This window comes from Choloepus didactylus, chromosome 2 (assembly GCF_015220235.1).
Source record: "Choloepus didactylus isolate mChoDid1 chromosome 2, mChoDid1.pri, whole genome shotgun sequence".
NCBI lineage: Eukaryota > Metazoa > Chordata > Mammalia > Pilosa > Megalonychidae > Choloepus > Choloepus didactylus.
In genome coordinates, this window is record NC_051308.1 from 165,607,671 (window position 1) to 165,631,584 (window position 23,914).

General features: G+C 36.3%; 1 protein-coding gene across 5 annotated transcripts in view; it reads right to left on the reverse strand.

Moving 5' to 3' along the window:
* Window positions 1–23,103, reverse strand: part of PTGFR (prostaglandin F receptor) — a 147,814-nt gene extending 124,711 nt beyond the window's left edge. For 2 of the 5 annotated variants that reach the window (XM_037826837.1, XM_037826833.1), the window contains exons 1-2: window positions 22,835–23,103; window positions 20,508–21,377 (exon numbers count right to left, since the gene is read on the reverse strand). In XM_037826837.1, coding sequence (XP_037682765.1) covers window positions 20,508–21,305 — 798 coding nt within the window. In that variant the 5' untranslated portion in view covers window positions 21,306–21,377; window positions 22,835–23,103. Of the gene's footprint in view, window positions 1–1,341; window positions 1,704–20,507; window positions 21,378–22,008; window positions 22,160–22,606; window positions 22,675–22,834 lie in introns of those variants that run through there. The other 3 variants (XM_037826836.1, XM_037826835.1, XM_037826834.1) reach the window with 3 other exon arrangements.
* Window positions 23,104–23,914: the final 811 nt, after the last annotated feature.

Genomic DNA, 23,914 nt, shown 5'->3' on the forward strand with positions numbered 1-23,914 from the left:
CAACTGAAGGACATTCCACAAAATAACTGACCTGCATTCATCAAAAATATCAAGAAAGACAAAAATATCTTTGAAAGACAAAGAAAGATTGAGTAATTTATCCAGATTATAAAAGACAAAAGACATGTAACATATGACCTAGGACATTCTTTTGTTCTAAAGATCATTATTGGGGCAACTGTCGAAGTGTGAATGAGGTCTGTGAACTAGATAATAGTTCTTTGCCAATGTTAATTTCCTGATTTTTGAAAATGTAGTTATGGACGAGTGTCCTTGTTTTTAGGAAAAATGCATTGAAATATTTAAGAGTAAAGAGGCATTATATCTGCAACTTACTCTCAAGCAATTTGGGGAGAAATATATATTTTGAGGAAGGAAGGAAGGAGGGAGGGAGAGAGGGAGAGAGGGGTGGAGGGACAGAGGGAAGGGAGGAGAGAGGGAGGGAAGGGAGGGAGGACAGGAGAGGAAGGGAGGGGTAAGGAAGAAAAAAGTAACAAGGAAAGAAAAATTGAATCTGGTAAAATACCAACAGGTTATCTGGGTGAACTCTATACAGAAATTCTTGTACAATTCTTGCAACTCTTCTATAAGTCTGAAATTATGTGAAAATAAAGTCTTTTAAAAAGAGAAAAAAAAAATCCAAACAAAACAAAGCAAAGCAATGGAAAAAACAAATATCCTGAAATAACTCCTTCCAATATACTCCCACCATACCAAAAGAAAAGTAATGAACCATAGTCACACCTGTGCATTCCCACATCATCAAGATCACCCTCAATATCTTGTCTGTTCTTATTAGATTATCATTCTAATATCATTTAATTTAATTTAATTCCTAGACGAGCTAGCTCCCACTTCCCTTTGAAGACCTACACACCCTACCACCTTCGCCCGTGTTCCCTAGCTCCGGTTAGTGTCCCTTGATTTGTTCCTCATCACCAGAAGCTCATTCCCACTGGCTGGTCTTAGTGTTGGCCATACCCTCTGCCACAACCATCCTGCCCACATATCTTCCCATGGCTATGCCCTTTTTGCCATTTTGGGCTTAGTTCATCACAAGGCCTTCTTTGACCACCCAATCTAAAGCAGCCCTGTCCCCACCATCAGAGACAGCACTTAAGACTATTTGAAATCGCACTATTAATTTGTTTGTTCACTTATTGTCTATCCCTCTCCAAACAGCCCCCACCCTCCTGCAACCACCCACCTCCAGAAGAATGGAACCTCCAAGAAGGCAGGAATATTTCCTGTCTTGTTCAGCATCACAGCCCTATCACCCAGAATAGCATCAGGCACATGGAAAGCACGGAGAAAAACATTTATTGAATAAACGAGTGCGTATTTCCAAACATATAATATTTATGGATGTGTTCTCAGTTGCTTTTTTCTAGTTAATTTTCACTAAGGCCTCTTTGGCTCTTTTTAAATGTCAAGGACATTTAAAAATGTCCCGCTGCAAACAAGACTGGGTATGACTGCAAACAGTAGTGTTCTGATAGCAAAACCATCAGCTTTTGCAAGACACTTAGGATAAACAGGCTGTTCAGTGAGAGCTGAACACATTTACAAGACAAAAGTTCGTTGTGTTTGTAATCACAATTCTGAAACTGGTTCCTCATGGCAGCCTCTGGTTTTAATCAAAGCCTGACTGGTCCCCTTGAAACATTCAGCAATGACTTCTCTCCTCTGGATGGGCCTTTAACCTTCCAATGACATAAGAGAAGAGGAAAAAAAAAAAAAAAAAAAACATTTTTCAAAGGGTAAAAATTATGTAGAAAATCTAGGTTGTTTTTAATATTCAATGCCAACTGACAGAGCTGTGCATTTTTTTTTATTTGGAATTTTTTAATTTACCAGGATAAATTAAGACCCACTTAGGTGGGGACAGGTGCAGATAGGAGACTAAGGATGGGATCAGTGCTCTGGGGTGAAGAAGAGAAGCAAAATTACTAGAACTAAAAAAATTTATTGAAGGCAACCTCAAACAACATTCTCATCCTATGTCAGCATACCAATGGAGAGAAAAAAATCCTTCTTGTAATCTTGTTAACTTTTCTCTGTAAGACGCAACCAACTTAATGTCTTTGAGCTTTCTTCATTTCAGAGCTCTTCTCCATGAATCTTGATTTAAATATGAAGGCATTTTAATTTTAACTAAAATTTCAGTTATAACATATGTCCAATGATGTTGTGCAAATGCTCATGATGCTAAATGCAAATAATGTCAAGTCATACATGACACTATTCTTTGGGTAAACCTTCTCTGTACATATAGTCATAATGCAGTGAGGATTCAAAAGGGTAACTTCTGTAAAGCTCTTGAGCACGTTCTGGCATATAGTAGGAGCTATATCTGAAGATGTTTAATTTATTAATTAATTCTTAAGCTACAAATCAAAATTCTTACTCAAGAGCTTAAAGTTAAAATGATCATCACAATTATATTTCTAGAGTTATATTTCAAAATCTTTACTCCTTTTTTCCAAATTACATTTTAAAAATAAAAGCCTTGTAAAATGGTGCAGTTCCTGTGAAAAACAATCTGGCAGCTGCTCAAAAAGTTAAACATAGAACTATTATATACCCCAGCAATCCCACTTCTGGATACAAATCAAAAAGAATGGAAAGCAGGGATTCGAACGATATTTGTACACCAGCGTTCATAGCAGCATTATTTACAATAACAGAAAAGAAGAAGCAACCCAAATGCCAATCAACTGATGAATGTATAAACAAAATTCTGTAACAACACACAGTGGAATACTCAGCCATAAATAGGATGAAGTTTTGATACATGCTACAACATGGATTCACCTTCAAGACATAACATTGAGGGAAATAAGTCAGACATTAAAAGGACAGATACTGTATGCTTCCACTTACAAAAAGATAACTGGAATATGTGAATTCATAGAAATAAAGTACAGTACAGGCTACCATGGGCAGGAGGTAGAGGGAATGGAGAGTTTATGCATAATGGGTATAGGGTTTCTGCTTAGAGGTGATGTAAAAGTTTAGGTAACAGATGGCTGTAAGGGTAGCACAACATTGTGAATGTGATTAGTTACACTGAATTGTATCTTTGTGAGTGGTAGGGATGGAAAATTTTATGTTGCATATATGTTTCCAAAATTAAAAAAAAAATAGAGAGAGAGTAAAGAGACAATGACAATTAAATACAACACATGATCCTGGACTGGATCTAACAATGGAGGAGAAAATGCCCAAAAGGTCATTATTGGGACAATAGGGGAAAATGAAGCATAGATTGTATGTTCTAGATCAATGTTAAATTTTTTGTAATTGATAATTATATTAATAAAGTTACATAAGTGAATATCTTTATTCTTAGGAGATACACATGGATGTATGAAGTGTTCAGCCAAGGAGCATGATGTATACAAACAACTCTAAAATGTTTAGAAAAAGACACAGACACACAGAGATGACAGAAAGAATGACAGAACAAATATAGCAAAATATTAAAAGCTGGAAAATCTGGGTTAGTGGATAGAGGTATACTGGAGTTCTCCACATTGGTTTTTGTATTGTTTTTGCAACTGTCCTGTAAGTTTGAAATTATTTCAAAATAAGAAGTTAAAAAGATAAAATACCTCATGTGATATTCATATGTATTTAACTGTAACTATAAGGATGGTATTTCACTTGGTAATTTTATTTGTGATTAAGGATTCTAAAGGATGAGCTATGTTTTTCTTGAACCTTTCCAAGTAGTGCACCAGGCACCACAGGAAACAAAGAAACAACAGATATTGACTCTGTCACTAAAAAGCTCGCTATGCTTTCAAGCAGTTAGACAAGCAGTCACGAAACAAGTAGTGTGAATTATAAGATTATGTAGAATTAGATGCTATATTGTATCCATAGAGAGACAGATAAATAAGAGGTAAAATAATCAGAGCAGACTTCATAGACAAAATACTATAAATGTAAATAAATACAAACCAATAATTTCAGAGTTGTAATTCCTCCATTGAAATAAAATCAGATGTAAATTGGTATAATATGCTATATGAACATATTCTTTTTAGACAGATGATTTTTAGCTACCAGCCATATATATGTTAGACAAAACTTCAAATTAAACAGTGCAATTTTGGCATTTTATTTATGAAGCATTGGGTCTTCTTTATGCAATTTTAGAAGAAAAAATAGTTACTTAATCACAGCAATATATGAGTGTACTGATTTTAAATATAAAAACATTTTAATAAACTATTTACCTATTTTTAAAGTCATGATAGCACATTAATTGTTCCATCCCATGCCCTCTCCAGGCTGAGTGGTAGGTTTCTCTCTCTACTCACTACAGAGAAGATTCCTGACTGTTTCCCACAGATCCTATTGGCCTTCGGGGGACAGAGAAAGGAGCTTAATTCCAAAAGGGAGATCTACATCTTTCAAGGTGAAAGATTTTAAGACTGTTTTGGCCTTCTAGGGGAGTAACATAGAAATTATTCAAGACTTAGTTCTATCATTTGCTGAGTACCTGAATCACTGTGATAAATGATTTTTTAACTGATTGGCAGTTGTAACTTTATATTTTTAATAGAGAAATAATTTCTTAGTGAGATGAACTGATTTGAACTTGAGTTTTCAGAAACTGTATAAGACAAATCAAGAGAAAGATGACAACAATGCTGTGGCTGTATCTTAGTGTTAATTCATACTCAAGAGAGGCTTTAAAGGCAAGGGCACTCATACAGGCAAAACAAGATATTCATTCATCTTCGCAGTCAAACAAAAAAGGCTTGCTAAATCGACCATGTAGAAATTCACATCAATCTTTAAACTCTCTAAATAAGCAGGCTAGCTTTTGTATTGTGACCATTTGGCTTATACAGACAAACCTAAAGTGGACAATTAGGAGAAAGTCAATAGTACACAATAGAAATTAACCCCTACACAGACTGCTGTCTTCATCACTATGCAGAAAAGCTTATAGCAAGCTGGCCTCGGCATCTGTATCACAGATTAGCCAGCTAGCAGTTCAGAGAGATGCACTATAAAGGCAAAGAGCTCCTCTAAACGCCATGCATCAGAATTGTTTGGTATTTTTTTCTTGGCTGGCAGCAGCCAATTCTTTATTTTTCCATGAAATAAGAAACAATCTTCCCTATCTGTCTTTGGATTTTTAGTGGAGAAAAGAATCACCGCACATCCTATAACAGCCTCAAAACCACGTCATCTATCAAAAGTTTATAGAGACTTCATGGAATTTTTTTTAATTATTTGGTATGTCTGGTATTTTTTGATTCTGAGAGAGAATATGAGAGAAGTATTGAAATTGCCAGTCACTAAAAATTTATTTTTATAAAAACATATAAAGATTAAACTGTATCAAAGCTAATTCTCTGCTCAATGCAATGAAAACCAGCTTAATGATACAGACCTGTCACTGCTTTTGTGTTGCAACTCGGAAATAAGCATTTATATTAGGAAATGAGAAGAAGTCATCCACACAGTCCTTTATTTCTATATGCAGTTCTAGTCCAGCTTCACACCAAAGGGTGCATTTCAAAGTTAAGCAGACCCAGAGGATATGCCAGTTTGGAGGAATACTCAGTTTTTTCCTAGCTCTTATATCTTGGGAAATTCTAAACCAAAAATGTATCACCTGGAGCAGGCTTGGATGGGGGACAAGCCACAGTTGTCAGTATCAAAGTGCAAGGTCTTGGCAGACTTGACTTGCTTTCTAAATAGGAAATTTTACCATGCTGTTCCATCCACTGACCCTCTTCTTATTTAATGACATAAATTCCAAATTAGCAGAACTAAAGTAACTATCAGAAAACTGACAGTGGACTATAAGAAGAAGAGTTCCTCCCATATTACATGTATTTTTAATGTCAGAATTCTGGAGTCTAATCAAAAGGTACATAGGTGTAAAAGAGAGAGGGAAAGAAAAGCTCTACTTGTTCTATTTGAATAATATGAAGCTGCTGTATTCCATTAATAAGAATGACCCTAAGTTTCTTAGATTATACAAAAATACCAAAACATATCACAAGTTCAATTTTTAAAAATCAACCCATTAAAATAGAATTGATTATACCATTTGAATCAGTATATTATAGACAAAATAACTGAAATGACAGAAAACACATTCTGAATTAAGTTTTCACTTTAAAATTTATACAAAATATTATAAGAAATAAAAACTTTAATATAGCAATAAGGCCTCTTGTGCCAGTTTGGGTGTATTATAGTGTTCCACAAAATGCCATGTTCTTTAATGCAATCTTGTGGGGGCAGATTAGTGTTGATTAGGTGGGAACCTTTTGATTATTTCCACATAGATGTGACTAGTTAACACCTTTGATTAGGGTGTGACCTGTTCATGGGATTGTTTCCATGGAGTGGGGCCCTACCCTTTCAGCTGGGGTCTTGATATAATTACTGGAGCCCTATAAAAGTTCAGAAACAGAAGGACTTCAGAGAAGCTGAAGCCTGGAGAGACATTTTGAAGACAGCCTTTGACACTGACATTTTGGAGAAGGCCTTTTTGAAACGCAACCTAGGAACAAGCAGATGCCAGCCATGTGCCTTCCCAGCTAGCAGAGGTTTTCCAGATGCCATTGGCCTTCCTTCAGTGAAGTCATACTTGTGTTGATGGCTTAATTTGGACATTTTCATGGCCTTCAGACTGTAAATTTGTAACCAAATAGACCCCCTTTATAAAAGCCAATCCATTTCTGGTATTTTGTATTCCAGCAGCATTAGCAAACTAAACTGGAATACCTCTATTTTAAGAATTTATTTGAACTTCACATTTTACTTTCTTCCTGCCAAAATTCCCATTGGAATGATAAAGCTAGAAACCCACATATACCTACAAACTTTGGAAAAGACAGGACAAAGAGTTAGAGTGGGTTAGATGGCAGGGAATATTTTTAATCATATGTAGTTCTCTGGGGTGTAGAATGGAAGGTAACATACTGCAGGGGACCACAGTGTTTATCCCAGTCTGTACTTGATGAAATAAATAAATTAACAAGAAAACATCCCTGAGGAAGCCCAGGTATTAGACTTATTAGACAAAAACTTTAAATCAATTGTCTTAAGTATGCTCAAAGAGCTATAGGATACCATGGACAAATAATTAAATAAAAACAATGTCTCACCAAATAAAAAATATCAATAAAGAGACAGGAACTATTTATTTTTTAAAAAGGAACCAGATAGAAATTCTAGATTTTAAAAGTATAATTATCAATATGAAAAATTTACCAGAGGTGTTCAATGACAGATTTTAGCAGACACAAAAAAGAATTAGCAAACTTGAGGATAGGTCAACTGAGAAGATCTGGTCTGAGGAGCAAAAATAAAACAGAATCAACAAAATTGAATAAAGCCTAAGAGACCTGTGGGAAACTACCAAGCATACCAACATATGCATACTGGGAATCCCAGATAGAAAAGACCAGAAAGAATGTATGAAGAAATGTCTAAGAACTTCCAAATGTGATGAAAAACATGAGTCTAAACATTCAAGGTACTCAAAAAAACTCCAAGCAGGATAAAACCAAAGGCATCTACACTGAGATACATTACAGTCAAACTGTCAAAAGACAGAGATAATCTTGGAAGTAGCAAGAGAGAAGAACTCATCAAGTTATCAATAAAATTAACAGCTGATTTCTTGTCAGAAATCAAGGCAAGGAGACAGTGGGATAACATATTTAAAGTTGACAGAAAAAAAAACTGTAAACCAAGAATTCTATATCCAGCAAGACTATCTTTCAAAAATGAAAGAGAAATAAGACTTCCCAAAAAAACAAAATCTAAGGGAGTTTGTACCTAGGACAACTGCCTTGCAAGAAATACTAAAGGGAGTCCCTCAGGCTGAAATTACAGAACACTAGACTAACTCAAAACATACAAAGAAATAAAGAACACTGGTGTTTTATTTTCCTAAGCTACTCAAATCAAATACCATGAATGGGTTAGGTTAAACAACAGGAATTTATTCATGCACAGTTTTGAGGCTGGGAAAATGTTCAAATCAAGGCATCATCAAGGTGATGTTTTCTTCCCAAAGACTAGCTGCTCACGATCCTTGGCTCCTCTGCCACATGGCAAGGCACATGGTAGCATCTACTGGTCTCTCCCTTCTCTTCTGGGTTCCACTGATTTTAGCTTCTTGCTTCCATGGCTTTCTCTCTCCTTATCTCAATTTTATTTCATTTATAAAGGACTCCAGAAACAGAATTAAGACCCATTCTGAATGAGATGGGTCACATCCTAACTTAAGTAACCTTATCAAAGGCCCTATTTTCAATGGGTTCATACCCACAGGAATGGATGTGATATAAGAAAATGTTTTTCTGGGGTATATACACCTTCAAACCACCACAACTGGTAAAAGTAAATACATAAGAAAATATAAAAGCTAGCATTATTGCACTTTTAGCTGTAATTCCTCCTTTCTTTCTATATGATTTAAAAGATAAATGTATTGAACAATAATTATAAATCTATGTTAATGGGCACACAAAGTATAAAGACATAGTTTATGGTAATAACAACATAAAAGGAGGACACATAGTTGTATAGGAACAAAATGTTGGTACACTATTGAAGAATGAATTGGCATTATTTCAAACTAGATTGTTATACATTTAAGATATTAATTATAATCCACAAACAAATCACTATGCAAACTAAAAAACATACAGAAAAGGACATGTGAAGGGAATCAAAATGGCACCCTAAAAAATTAATTGAACACAATGAAAAGCAGGAACTGATGAACAAAACAATATAAGACATATAGAAAAAAAATAGCAAATGTCAAAAGTAAGTTCTTCCATAGCTGTAATTATTTTAAATGTAAATGAATTAAATTCTCCAATTAATCAACAGAGTTTAGAAGAATGAATAAAAAAAAATGACACAGCTCTATGCTATCTATAAGAAATTCATTTTAGAACCAAAGACACAAATACATTGTAAATGAAAGGATGGAAAACAATATTCCATGCAAACAGTAACCAAAAGAGGGCTGGGATGGCTATACTAACATCAAAGAAAATATATTTTATTTCAAAAATTGTTACAGAAGACAAATAAGGAAATTATATATTGATAAAAGGATCCATCCATTAAGAAGATATAACAATTATAAACATACATACACCTAATATGAGATCTCCAAAATATATTAAGCAAAAGAAAGTTCCATAATAATAATTATAGGAGACTTCAATACCCCACTTTCAATAATGGATAGAACAGCGTGACAAAATATTAATACGGAAATAGAGGACATGAACACTATAAACCAACTGGACATTACAGACATATATAGCACACTCCACCTAGCAAGAGTACAAAATACATTCTTCCCAAGTGCATTTGGAACATTCTCCAGGATTGACCATATGTTAGGCTGAATAAACTTAATAAATCAAAATACGACTTAATAAATGTTAAAAGATTGAAACCATACAAACTGTCTTCTCTTACCACAATGGAATGAAACTAGAAATCAGGAAAACTGGAAAATACACAAATACGTGGAAGTTAACACATTCTTGAACAAAGAATGGGTCAAAGAAGAAATCCCAAAGAAAACTAGAAAATATTTCAAGACCAATGAAAATGAAAAATAACATACCATAACTTATGGAGCAATGAAAACAGTGTAATAAACTTATAGCTATAAACATCTAACTTTTAAAAAAGAAGAAAAATATCAATCAGTAGCCTGACTTTAATACCTTAAAGAACTAGAAAAAATAAAAGTAAACTAAACCGCAATTAGCAAAAAGAAGGAAATAATACAGATTGGAGCAGAGATAAATGAAATAGAGAATAGAAAAACAGTAGAGAAAGATCAATGAAGCCAAAATTGATTTTTTGAAAACAACAAAATTGACAAAACTTTAATTAGACTGAACAAAGGAAAAAAGAAAAAGATTCAAATTACTAAAATCCAAAAGGAAAGTTGGGGCATTGCTACTGATTTTACAGAAACAAAAAGGTTCATAAGAGAATACTATGGACAAATATACACCAACAAATTAGATAACCTTGATGAATCAGACAATTTCCTAGAAACACACAAACTACCAAAACTGACCAAAGAAGAAATAGAAAACATGAACAGACCCATCACAAATAAAGACATTGTATCAGTAATCAATATCTCCCAATAGTGAAAAGCCCAGATCCACATGGCTTCACTGGTGAATTCTACTAAACAGTCTAACTCTTCTTAAAAAAAAAAAAAAAAAAAAAAAGGGAGAGGACACTGCCTAGCTCATTTCATGAGGCTAAAGTTACCCTTATAATGAACCCAGATAAAGACATTAGATGAAAAGAAAACTACACACCAATAGCCCTTTTGAATATAGGTGCAAAAATCCTGAACAAAATACTAGCTTACCAAATATGGCAGCATATTAAAAGAATTATACATCATCATTCAGTGGGATTTATCCCAGGAATGCAACATTGATCCAACACATGAAAATCAATCAATGTAACAGTGTAATATATCACATTAACAGAATGAAGGAAAACCATCCCTTGATTATGTCAATTGATGCCAAAAAAAAAAAAAAAAAGCATTTGACAAAAATCCAGTACCATTCATAATAAAAATACTCAGTGTGCCAGTTTAAATGTATTATGTCCCCCAAAAAAAGCCATATTCTTTGATGCAATCTTGTGGGGCAGACATTTTAGTGCTGATTAGATCGGAATTCTTTGAGTGTTTCCATGGAGATGTGCCCCACCCAACTGTGGGTGATGACTCTGATTGGATAATTTCCATGGAGCTGTAACCCCACCCATTCAGGGTGGGTCTAAATTCAGTCACTGGAGCCATATAAATGAGCTGACGGACAAGGAGAACTCAGTGTAGCTGTGAGCGATATTTTGAAGAGGAGCTACAGCCAAGAGGGACACTTTGAACAAAGCACAGGAGCTGCAGAAGAGGGACATTTTGAAGATGGCTGTTGAAAGCAGACTCTTGCTCCAGGGAAGGTGAGAGAGGACAAATATCCCAAGTGCAACTAAGAGTGACATTTTCAAGGAACTGCAGCCTAGAGAGGAACATCCTGGGAGAAAGCCATTTTGAAACCAGAAAGTGCCTTCCCAGCTAACAGAGGTTTTCCGGACACCACTGGCCATCCTCCAGCGAAGGTACCCGATTGCTGATGTGTTACCTTGGACACTTTATGGCCTTAAGACTGTAACTGTGTAACCAAATAAACACCCTTTTATAAAAGCCAATCCATCTCTGGTGTTTTGCATTCCAGCAGCATTAGCAAACTAGAACACTCAGTAAACTAAGAATAGAAGGGAACTTCCTCAATATGAAGAAGGGTATATATGGAAAACCCACAGCTAACATCATATTCAATGGTGAAAGATTGAAAGCTTTCCCTCTAAGATCAGGAACAAAATAAGGATGCTCACTTTTACCTCTTCCATTCAACATTGTACTGGAAGTTCTAGCCAGAGCAAATAGGCAAGAAAAAGAAATAAAAGTCATCCAAACTGAAAAGAAAGAAATAAACTATATTTACAGATGACACTATCTTATATATAGAAAATCCTTAAGAATCTACAAAAAAAAACTATTAGTGCTAATAAAGAAATTCAGCAAACTTGTGGGATATAATATCAACACACAAAAATAGTTGTACTTCTATGCACTAGAAATGAATAATCCAAAAAGGAAACTAAGAAATTAATTCTATTTGCAACAGCATCAAAAAGAATAAAATACTTATGAATAAATTAAATATTAAAAGCTAGAAAATTTAGTGGATTTTCTAATGCTTCATTTCACCAATAAACATTTATTTCTCTTTGATATCCTGACCTGTTTTCTCTATCATAACAGAAAAATAAGTACAAAATAACTAATTTTTAAGTTCATATATTTATTACATAATTTAATTTTCCTACTATACATGTTCCATCAACTGGAAAATTTAATTCACAGAGATTATTATTCCAGCATCCAGAACAGTGCCTGACACGTGTTAGGGACTTCATAAATACTCATCAAATAAAAGAACAAATAATTATTTTGGATCACCAAACCAAAAGTGACAGCTCCCTTTCACAGCACCCTTTCATTTAATAACTATATAGTGCTTTTGATCATGTCATCAACAAAATTATTGGCCGGCAATTAACTATAACATTATTACTTAGCAGTAAAAGCAAAAATAATTATATAGTGTAATAGCACAGTAACTAAAACATATGGTACTCACTATGTCAGACTCTATTTTAAGTACTTCACATATATTAATTTATCTAACCCTCAAAACAATGCTATGAGGTAGGTACTATTACTATACCTATTCAACATATGAGGAAATTGATTTGCAGATTAAGGTCACATAAACAGGAAGTGGAAGAAGTAGGACTTTAACCAAGGCTCTGAATCCATACACTATACTGACTCTCCAAAAGCTTTTAGTATGTGACTTATTCCAGCTTGAGGAAAGAGCTCTATCTTCTACTCCTTGGCACCACTCACAAACCTGAGCATAGGGCCTTACATATAATGGTCTTGATCATTTTCATTATTTTTTACTTGATGACAATTATTTATAAATTAATGCTTTATAATTATTATAATATTCTGATTATTATTTGAATAAGATGCAAAGGAATAGCAGGCCACATCTTTACTGTGATGAGACAGTGAAATAAGGAGCAATAATCTGAAACTTCAAATGAAAATGTCCAAGAAATTTTTTTGACACTTTGAGCTCACATTTTCCTCTCCACCACAGCCCTTCTTAATGGAGGAGAAATGGAAAAATCCAACCTATGCCTAGATGACTATCTTTAATTGGGATGGTAGATGGGAATAATAGCAATAGACTTTTTGAGTATTTTTCAGTTTTATTGAGCATTTACGATGTGCCAATCATTCATGAGATTTGAGGGAGGTCAAATCATTTAACCTAATTGTACCTCTGAGTAAGTACCATTAGATTTATATCATTATAATTGTTCACAGAGGTTTAAAATTAGCTAAGAGTAATTCCATGGCCATAGCTAAGAGGTGGTGGGGCTGGGAATCATGTCTTCAGCCTGTACTCTGAACAACTCCCCGATTCTAAAGGGAAGACTTGGTCTGCAGCAATGCATGAGAAACTAAGATAACTCCTTTTATCTAACTGTCTCTGTCTCCTTCACCATCATAACACAGCTGTACTCCATTTAGACATTCCACAGTCTGAATTTTATCTAGGGATTCAATAGCTGAGGAGCAGTGAGAAAAACTCACTCCCCATCTGTACAAAGCCACAATAGTGTCCACTCCTCTCTGGCATTAGCACCCTAACAGCCAGGACAAATGGAATGACAAATTTACACAAGCCTTGGAAAGTAATATTTACAAATATCAAATGACAAATTTCTCCTATTGCATAAAGTCCCCCTGAATACAAATAAAGGACATTAAAATACCAGGTAAAATTTGGTGTAGCTTAATAAGTGCCTTCCAAAACAAGTATAAGTAGAATGTATTTTATATACCTCTCATATGGATAAGTCTGAGCAAATAAAGTTAAATTTGGCAACCCTGACAGATTTGGGGCACATCAACATCTTGAACTGCTCTTCAAAAGTTTGGAGACTTAATAAAAAGCCCCACATACATTAAACCAGAGGATGTTTGTATCCATGAGGGTATAGATTTAATCCACATGTTCCTGATTTGTTTACACTTAAATCATGCAACTAATATTTTGTAAGTGCCACCTCAATGTCCATATCTTTGGGACTTTTATAAGTCTTTCTCCTTAACAACAGGAAGTCATGTTTTGCCAAGAGTAAATGAACTTAAAATTGCAAATTATTTCAAACCACTATGCACATCATAGTAACAGATTTTTCTGTAAATTCTCAAACTAGCGGTGTTTTTCCTTTAATTGGACTTTTGGGGGGGCATTTTTATATCATGCACTTATACGGATCCGGGGAGATGGTGCAATACTCAAATGAGTTCAATTTCAGAGGCCTATACAATAGCACAATATATTTATTTAATCATACTATACACCTAGAGTGATATACTTTATATTTAGGTAATATATGAACAAATGGATTTCTGGAAGATTGTCATAAGTCAGACTCAGCAAGAAATAGACCTTCAGAGAGAGAGAGTTGCATACAGGGAGTTTACTGGGAAACATGGGGCAGTAATGGAGGCAGGATTGGACAGAAGAAATAGCTGAGGCACAGTGCAGTGCAACAAGGGCCTCAGCAGATCCCCTGGAGAGCTCTAAAGTTTTGATGATCATTCAGAAAGGTCACAGATGAGGAAAGGGGCCCATTGCTTTGTATTCTCACATCCACATGCCACTGGACACAAACTGCTCCTGCCCCAAGAACAGGGCATAACCATGGGTATGGCAACTGTCTTTGGCAAAGAGAAATTTCCCCAACTATGACTCACCCAAGGGAGTTCTGGGTGGGACTCCATAGTATCCACTAAGAATGTCAGTCTCGTTAGCAAAGCCAATTGCCATATATATGAGAGTCTGTGTGTATATGTGTGTGTGTGTGTGTGTGTGTATACACATTCATTCAGCTGGTCAAGTCTTGATGTGCAATCCCATGTTTCAGAAAAATTTCAACATTTATCATAGACATTTTATTTTACAGCAATGAACAAGCGATGTCTGCAAGTCTCTACTCAAAGTAATTTTTTCTTCTTTTGCCCTAATATGACTCCTGCAAACGTAAAAAATAAATAAATAAATAAGCACATTTTGAAAAAAAAATGTGACTATAGTGAGAAAGGCAGTCTGAAAGGTTATAAGGCAAAATTAATTCAGATTTATATTGCCTAATATTTTCTTCTACCTTCCATACTTCCCATTCAATACTTGGCTCATTATTCATTCAACAAACATTGCTTAATGACCCAATGTTTGTAGAAACCAAAACACAAACCAATAACAAAACATAGTCCCCAAGGACCACTAAGACTAACAAGGGAAAACTGATGTGAAAACAAATAATTGCAATGCCATAATAATAAAATAATACCAATCCCAGTTTAACCAAGAAATTCCCCTGAAAGCCGACAAAACTCCGGAATGCTAGCCCCAAATTCAAACTTTCGAATATACAGAATTCTCCAAGACTATTTCCAACTGAAACTCCTGAGGAATGCTGAACAGAAACTTTCCCTCCCTCAGACTTCTCCAACCCAAACCACAATTAAAAGTAATAAAAGCATTCTGGAGGCCTATCTACAGGTCCTGACCTCATTGGTAAGTGGGTCCAAAGTGCAAAGGAATGCAGTCAGCCACTGAGCCCGTCTCTATGTAAGATTCATTCAGCAAATACTTACTGACCCTGGCATCATCTAGGAACTCAGAATACTCGGAATATGGCAATTAACACGGTCCCATTCTTCAAAGAGCTCATGTTCTAGAGGGAGAAGTCAAACAATGACCAAGCGAACAAAGAAATGTGAACTATGTTAGCAGATAGTGCTAGGTACTATGAAGAGAAATAAAGCAGAGAAAGGGAAGAGAGGAGGGGGGTATTTTTAAAGATAGTCTAGACAGATGGCCTTGCTGAGCAAGTGATAGTCGAACAACCTGAAAGGAGATGAGGGAGCGTGCCATGTGGAAGTCAGAAAGAAAGGGTTCCAGGCAAGAAAATGCCCAGACTCGGGGTCAGGAACGTGCTCCCAAATCTCCCAGAACCACTCCTCTGCCAGCTACGGCATCAAGCCCACGCCATTGACTCCATGCCCACCCAAATGCAGAAGCAGCCTAAATTCCCATAATTTAAACTACAGAAATACATCTCTAAAATATGTCCTTCCTTCTGGATATTAATATTTAGTTGTATATTTCTGAGTTATTTAAGAATTCCGTATAAGTAGAACCCAGGTGTCATTCCTTTTTCCAGACATTATTTCTGCTTCCCTATTCCAAAGGTACACTGCCTGTATTAGTTAGGGTTCTCCTTGGAAACTGAATCAATGAGAGATGTCTCTGATTATCAAACTGTAAAAGTGACTCACGCAACTGCAGGTACTTCACAAAGTACCAAGCTAAAACAATTTATGACAATATTGCCTCTAAAATAAGCAAAAAAAAAAAACATACCTTCCAAAATCAGATGTAAAATTGCAAAGGGATCATTTTATTTTATTTGAAAAGGCAACCCATTAGAAAGCCCTCTCATCTGATGTGATCAGTTCCAATGGTGGATTGGTTAATTCATAGTTTCAATTTGGGAAATAATTTGTATATATAATAATACATATATATAAACATGTTCACATTTACGTATCTATATGTTTAAATTTTTTTCATATGTTCTTTTAATTTAAAACTAAATGCACATCCATTCCCCATCCTTTTGGTGTTGAGACAAGTTCACAAAAAATATACACAGATTTCTGTTACAGAGGTCTTAACTATGATGATGAAGACCATCAGCCTTTCAAAAAAAAACAATCTTTACCAATAGTCAAAATGTTCTATTACGTCATGCTGCCGCATCCATCATTTGCCATTAGCCCTCTAAGATCAGGTCAGTATGATGCCTATACCTCTAGTAATTTCAGCTAAACTTCAGTAGCCATCCAGTTGTTTGATCTTCATATGACAAACACCTTAGTGATCAAATGATATTTTGATACATTTACTAGAAATATCAGCAAAAGAGTTCCAATCTTGGAAAACTAAAACTAAAACTTTACATATACAAGAAAACACAAATTCTTGGGTAAACTCAACCACATAAGACATCATTTTGCTCTTTGTATACTTATTTTCCCAATTCAAAATGATCCCCTATCCCTGAAGAGAAGGTAAAATAAATGCATGGACTTCTAGTAAAAGACAGTTTAGGTTTAATACTGTCATGAGTCTGAAGTTACCGACTTAGGGAACAGATTTTAAAATTACTGTTTGGATTCCTTATTTGCTTAACTCTTACCTATAAAACTCAAAATCTGCATTCTGGTCAATCATTTCCAATCTTTTGACATTCATACTACTTAAGTTACAGTCAATCAGTCAACAAGTACTTATTGCTCTGCCAAACTGCTAAAATATACATAGCAATAATAATAAATTCCTTTTAGAGTTACGTATTCTGGAAATGGAACATTAAAAAAAAAAAGACCCATACAAAGACATAAGCAAAGAATATCAAGAAAATGTTACTTGAAATTTCTAGTAAATATCTTTTTCCCCTTCACAATAAAAACATCAAAAGAATGCCTTCAAGATTTGTTTATTAAGGAAAAGTGATTCACCTAGTAAACACAGAATTGTTGTTTGACTTTCAAAGATCTTTTGGAACTAATTTGTTGCTAAATGGAAATATAAGCTAATAAGTGTCTTTTGTAGTTTCCCACATTTTTCAGTTAGGATTATAATTAAATAAATGTATATGAATTAACCATGTTTAAAACTGCAAAATCCAGATATTGTAAAATTTTAAAGTCATTAGCAAGATAAATTTTAAACTAATATTTTGATTGTACTACATTGCTAACTCTCCTTTTCTTAAAAGACATATTTTTCCCCCTTTGAGAAATTAAAAACACATTAAAACAAAAGAGATGTCCAACAAGCATCATGCTATCTTAGCTTTGTACTGGTTAAAACTCATTTGACAAAACTAAGAAACTATCCTCTTTGTCATCAGCTACAAATTTAAATAGTCTAGAAATTGTCACAACCTTGATAAGTTTTGTAAAAGACACCCTCTCAAGTACAGACATCATCTGTAACTTAACTTATTTCCTCCTTTTAGTGTAGGAACCTGTACCTTTGTTCCACTTTGAGGCTTGAAAATGACAGTGAAAACAGGCCAAAAAGTGTGTGCAGATGTTCATTTAAATTACAAATCTAGAAATGCAAATGTATCAATCACTGAGAAAAGACACATGGTGTAAAGCAGGACATTGAGCTGGAAGCTATCACCATCATAGCCCTTTTTTTTAAACTAGAAGCTTGATTTCAGGTAGGCAGGAGAATGATGGCTCTGTCACTAACATCTGTGCAATTGCCCCTAGCCATTTAAACAAAAAAAGGAGTAATGTTTCAACTGAGGTAGTAGGGTTGGGTGTTATTTTGGTATTCTCGAGCCTGCATTTTTTACTAAGGTTCAAACTAGACTTGTCTGATGACCTTAACTTAATCCCCAAAGTATAAAAAATTCTTGAAACAAAATATCAATCAATGAACAGCTATTTGTGCATTTATTATGTGTCTAACCCAGAAAGAAATTTCAAACTAAAAATAAGCATTTTAGAAGTATTGACATATCTGCGTCGCAACAAGATGTTATCAATAATTAATAGTTAAATAGAAAGTAGACCACAGAAAATGTTTCATGAAAATGAAAGTATGTTTCCACTAGGAAGTATGTTCAGAATATGAATTAAATTGTCATATCTATTCTAACAGTAAAGGAAACCAAAAATTCAGAAAAGGAAATTAGAGAAAAACAAATTCAGCATGTCCATGGCAATGTCTGAAATTTTGCTACCTTTCACTGAATTACAGTAGTAAGTCTACCACTCATATTTCTTTCTCAAAGTCAAAAGACAGAACTAAACAAAACTGTAAAGATAACTCAGAAGAAATGAAAACTAAAGCCCCAGTAATCACCTCAATTGTCCAAATTAGGAGTCTCTCATTTCGTTCACTGTTTTGTTGTTTAAGATGTTCTTCAGTTCTATGATTATCATTTAGAAATTTTCTTTAAACATTTTCAGCCATCTCTCTTCCCACTTTTTCCATATTCCCTTTCCAACACTCAAATTAATTTCAATTGTACTCAAACTCACTATATATTTTGAAAAGCTACTTTATTTCAAAATGTAACTAATAAAAAATGCCCTTTTTTTATTAGGTCAATCGGCATAAATTAAACTCCTCAAAAATGAACACTGAAGTGATCCCAAGAGTTAGAATTGGTCCCTGTTATTCAGATTCAAAGGGCTATACTACAAGCACAGATCAGATCCTTGCTTGGTTTCACCTAAGGCCTCATATACTGACAACAAGCAGGGGCCAAAATGTTCACTTGTCATTGGCAGACCCCCCTTCTCTCTACTTGGCTTCTGTTTCTATTCAGAAACAACATGAGAAAATATTTAAATGATTTAACAATTCAAGAAGATAAATTCAAATTGTCAGGCAATAAAATAAAGAGAAATAAAGAAATATTAGAAAAGTAGCAATCCTTTCATAAAATTAAATTGATGCCATCATAGAATCTGTCTTCACTAACAGCATTCACACATTTTTATGTTCATCCGCATCATCTGGATTATTTATTTAAACTCCACTGACAAAGATTAAGACAATGGGCCTGTTTGGAGTCTAGGAGAACTTCACTGGTAACAAGCACCTTCATTCTACCATACAAAGTAGATACCTTGTTATCATTACAACCTTGTCTTACCTCTACCTTTGTCTTACCTCTACTTTTGTCTCACCTCTACCTTTGTATCACTTGTATTACTATCTCCAGATATGAGGTCATTTCCCCCATCATCACACAAAAAGGAATTTTTTTAAAAATCTTTGCTGTCCCTAGCTCCCTACAGAAGTCCCCCCACCCCTACCCCCTTACATGGCATTCTGGCAGTCCTTTCACCATAAAGTAAAATACTGGAGAGATTTAATTCATATTTATCAATCTTAAGTATTATTTTTTTTTGTCTTCTACCTGGAAGGTAATATGAATGACTTGTTTGTTGCTAATTCCTTTATTTTAGCTTCCATTTCCAAATAAAAATACCAAGCTGTCACATATGGTTGCTGGTTTAAAAAATGAAATAAAATAACAGAATGAAATTATGATAAAGGAACTTTGAAAATAAATAACAGACCAGTACTTTAGCATTCAACCACTTTCTAACCCTATTTGCTCCAGATTCCAAACCAGATTTCCAGATTTCCTGGCTGTCCTGCCAATCATACCTCTTGCTGCACTATCTCCCAGTGACTTTTTTCATCTGAAATATCCGTATTAATATATTAATACAACACCTCTTTTGCAAGCTGAGTTCTGGTCATTCCATGTTTAGTAGAACCACATAGCTAATATGTCCATTCTACAAATTAAAAATGTGCAAGACTTACTAAAATCCATGTTGTATTATAACTAGTTGGTCTTTCTTCACATTGTAGAAACTAATCATAATTATATATTAATTATGTTACAATTAATTTATACTGTACTAAAAGCAGGTAATATTATGGTTAGATTTGTTTAGCAACATATTTAGGTCAATTCAGGGCTTCCGGGAAAATAACCATGTGTGTCATGAAAAGCTTAATTCTAAACCAGAACAGAGTGCTGAAATAGGTTTTGAGTAGAGATAAACTGAAGCATTTAAACAACAGGCCAGTGTTTCCCATCAAAACTAACAACTTTGAAAAAGAAAACAAACCTCATCCTGAAAGTGGATAAAATGAAGAAAGCAGAAACTGGTCAAAACATTAGGCTCTTACCAGAAACGGACTCCAGCAAATACAGGAAACACACATTATAGCCAGGAGCTGGATGACCATTTCAAAATGATGAGACCTGCCTTGTCTGTGCTGCTGACTTTTAAATTTAACTCTTATAAGTATAATTCCTGTGATGGCGTTGCACAAGAATGACACACCAAGAGCTAAGAGCCCCAGAAAAGAAAAAAGTAGAAGATAAAATCTATCTTCCCAGTCTTTGATGTGTTCTGTTTTATAGAAACACCAGGTTCTTGATGCTTGAATTTCGTAGTCTCGAAGCCCAAGGATGGGCAGCAAAGCTATAAAAATAGCAGACAAGCAGACGCCACTCAACATCATTTTCACATGTTTGGATGTAATTTTTGTAGAATGAAATATTGGTTTGGTGATTCCAATGCAGCGTTCAATGGCCATCACACTGCCTAGAAAAAGTGGGCACAGACCCGAGAATACCATGCAGATACCAAAAATACTGCAAAGTATATTTGATTGGTCAAAGCGGAGCCAGTCTTTATCAGAAGCATATACAAATACTGCTATTGTTCCATTGATAAGGTGGCCAAAGAAGTCTGTGATTACCAGGCCACTAGCCAAAAGCAAAAATGAGGCCTTGGATTTCTGTCTAAATCTCTGATATGCCTTCATGAGAATGGCAATAGCAAGGCTGTTTGATAAGATTCCCACTGACATGAAGATTATAGAAAAAAATACTGAAAGCCGGTTTTCCGTCTGGCAGGTTGTGTTTGAAAGGAGCCCAGCTGCAGGAGACACTGGCTGTTTGGAATCGTTCATGGACATTGTTGTGGAGATAACAGCCGGTCACTCAAGTCATCTCCCTCTCAAAACGGTGCAGGCTTGCAATCCAGACATCTGTAGCACAAAGAAAAAGGAATTATGAACACCAGATAACTGCTCATCAGACATTTAAGACAGATGCACCACAGCACGGTGTGGTGGGAATCAGATTTATCTGGCCTATCATGAGCGAGGTTGCATCATATTGAAAGCAACACACATCTGCCTGAGGTTCCACATTTCATTTTCAAGGTGATGAAGCTGCCAAAATTAAGATCTCTTGGTTAACCTCTGTGGCCCACCTGAAAATGGGCCCCTCCTAAATATCTTCTGCTGATACTTCATCGACACTTCAAAATGCTTAAGATTTACAAAATCATTAACAACATTAGATTTAAACTCAGTAAAGTTTTAAAAATCGTAATAGCCTATTTAAACAACTAGATAACCTTTTTAAGTTTATGGGGTTTTTTTTTTTTTTTCTTATGAACTTAATTTCCAAACTGCAGAGCACTCCTTAAATGAAGTAAGTGCAACCTGTACATCAGGCAGATACAATAATTATCTTCAAATGTGGGGGGTGGATGAGGGAGTCGGAGGGAGGGGGGTAGTCAGCAAGTTCACGGATGTTTAAATGGAACTTTTCTGAATAAGTTGTTGTAGTTGTTTAACCTAAATCGAATAACAGCAAACCACACACACAGACCCTTGAGAGGCAGAGCGTTGAGTCTACAGGAACGTTTTCTGTGCTGAGATCCTTGTTCGAGATGGGGAAGGGGGCAGGCCGTGCTTGCTCTGTCCACATCTGCCTAGGTACTGGTGATTAAGTTAAACCTTCATCCACTGTGTAGTTTTTATTCGGCGCCCTCTTCCTAGTGGGGAAAGGCTTGAGTCACAGACACTCGACACCCACGACCACAGCCACCCCGCCTCGAGCTAATTCGATTGGCGTTTCCCGAGCAGCTTTCCCGGAGACCGAGAATCTGGAGCCAGCCTTTCCTGGGACCGGCCCCACTCGCGCTGCCCGGGCTGCACAGAGGGCGGCCGCCACATCCAGATCTTACTCACAGCTCGATTTTCTCCCATTACTACCCTGCCGCCCCCTCCGCTTGCAACATCCTCCCCAAACCTCCTAACTTGATGAAACTTTCTGCGATTGCTCAAACGTCAGAGTGCCGGTTTTTTTCCCTCCCACCGTGGGGGGCGCCAAAGGCCTGAGCCGGCCCCGATGCAGGACTCGAAGTGTGTGCTCGGAGAGAAGATCTCTCCTTTTGCCCACTCCCCTCCTCTGAGACCCTTTGTACCTAGACCCTATCCGCGCAGATCAGAATAAGAACGGGCCAGTCCAGGACTCCCCAGTTCCGGGAATCTGGTCCAAACTTGCTGCCAAGCACAGGCTAAGATGCCCTCCAAGAAAAGCCAGCTGCAGCCACCGCCGGGTGTCCAGAGGACGGACTGGTTAAACTTTGGTGGGGCAGAACATCCAGACACTGACGCGTGGGAACCCAGTCACTAGAGGGAAGCGTGGTTACCTTGGCATCCCGGGCCGCCGGGGTGGCGCTCGCCGGAACAGAAGAGCGCGCCCTTCTGTATGCCATCCCGCGTGTAGCCTCACGGAGACGCCGCCGCAGGTTACTCCGCTCGCAGTTTAGTGCTCCCGCTACCGGCTTTGGCAAGCGTCCCTCGGGGCTTTCCCTCCGCGCGCTTCCCGGGATTGGAAACTGCCAGGCGCGCCGGGTCCCCGCGCTTGCTCCGCACTTGGCGGCGGCGCTTGCAGCCCGGGCTGGATGGAGCGCGCGGGTGACCTCCGCCCCTTCGTCTTCTGTCTCCTCTCCGCCCCCTTTTTCCAAGAACGCAGAGCAGGACCAGAAGAGACCAAGGCACCTCTCTCAGATGCTCCGTCCACCACATCAGCTACAGAGCTGCCTTCTCAGCAGCAGGACCAGCTAGGGAAAAGTTTTGTTTTCAACTCATTTTCCAGGCAAAGGGACCATCTCTGAGGCTGTAAGATAGGAGTTTGGGAAGCGGAGAAAAACGGAAAAACAGCTGTTGATAAAGTGTTGGACTGTCAGATTGTAGTTTGTGAACTGAACTCACTCCAAGTCCAACTCGAAAAGGATAAAGAAACCAGATAGAAAGAGATTGTGTTTTGAGAGAGGCTTCCAGGCCAATATCCCCAGAGACTTGAAAACTGGTGTTCAAGCCTTAGAGTTTACTGTCACAAAGAGGACTGGACATTGTTTCTAGCTCTCTAATAGAATGTAAGAGAAAAGGATAGGACGCATTCTTGAAGGACACCTACAGATAAGGGATTAGTAACATTTTAGTGAATATTAGTCTAATGAGAAGAGACTTTCTAGTGATGTGCTCAAAGAGATGTGCATTTAACAAATTTTGTAGATATCATTTTTAGATGACGTAAAGACATATCTGCTTCATTAGAATTACGATTTAAGCCATTTGTGTATTGTTACGGTTGCTTTTGCTAATATCGTTTTGATCCATACCTATAAACTGTCTTTTTTTTTTTTTTTTTGACTAAACAATTATGTGAATCTATTACTGACCTTCTCTCTTTTTAGTTTAGTAAAATGTAACCATCACCGATGGGA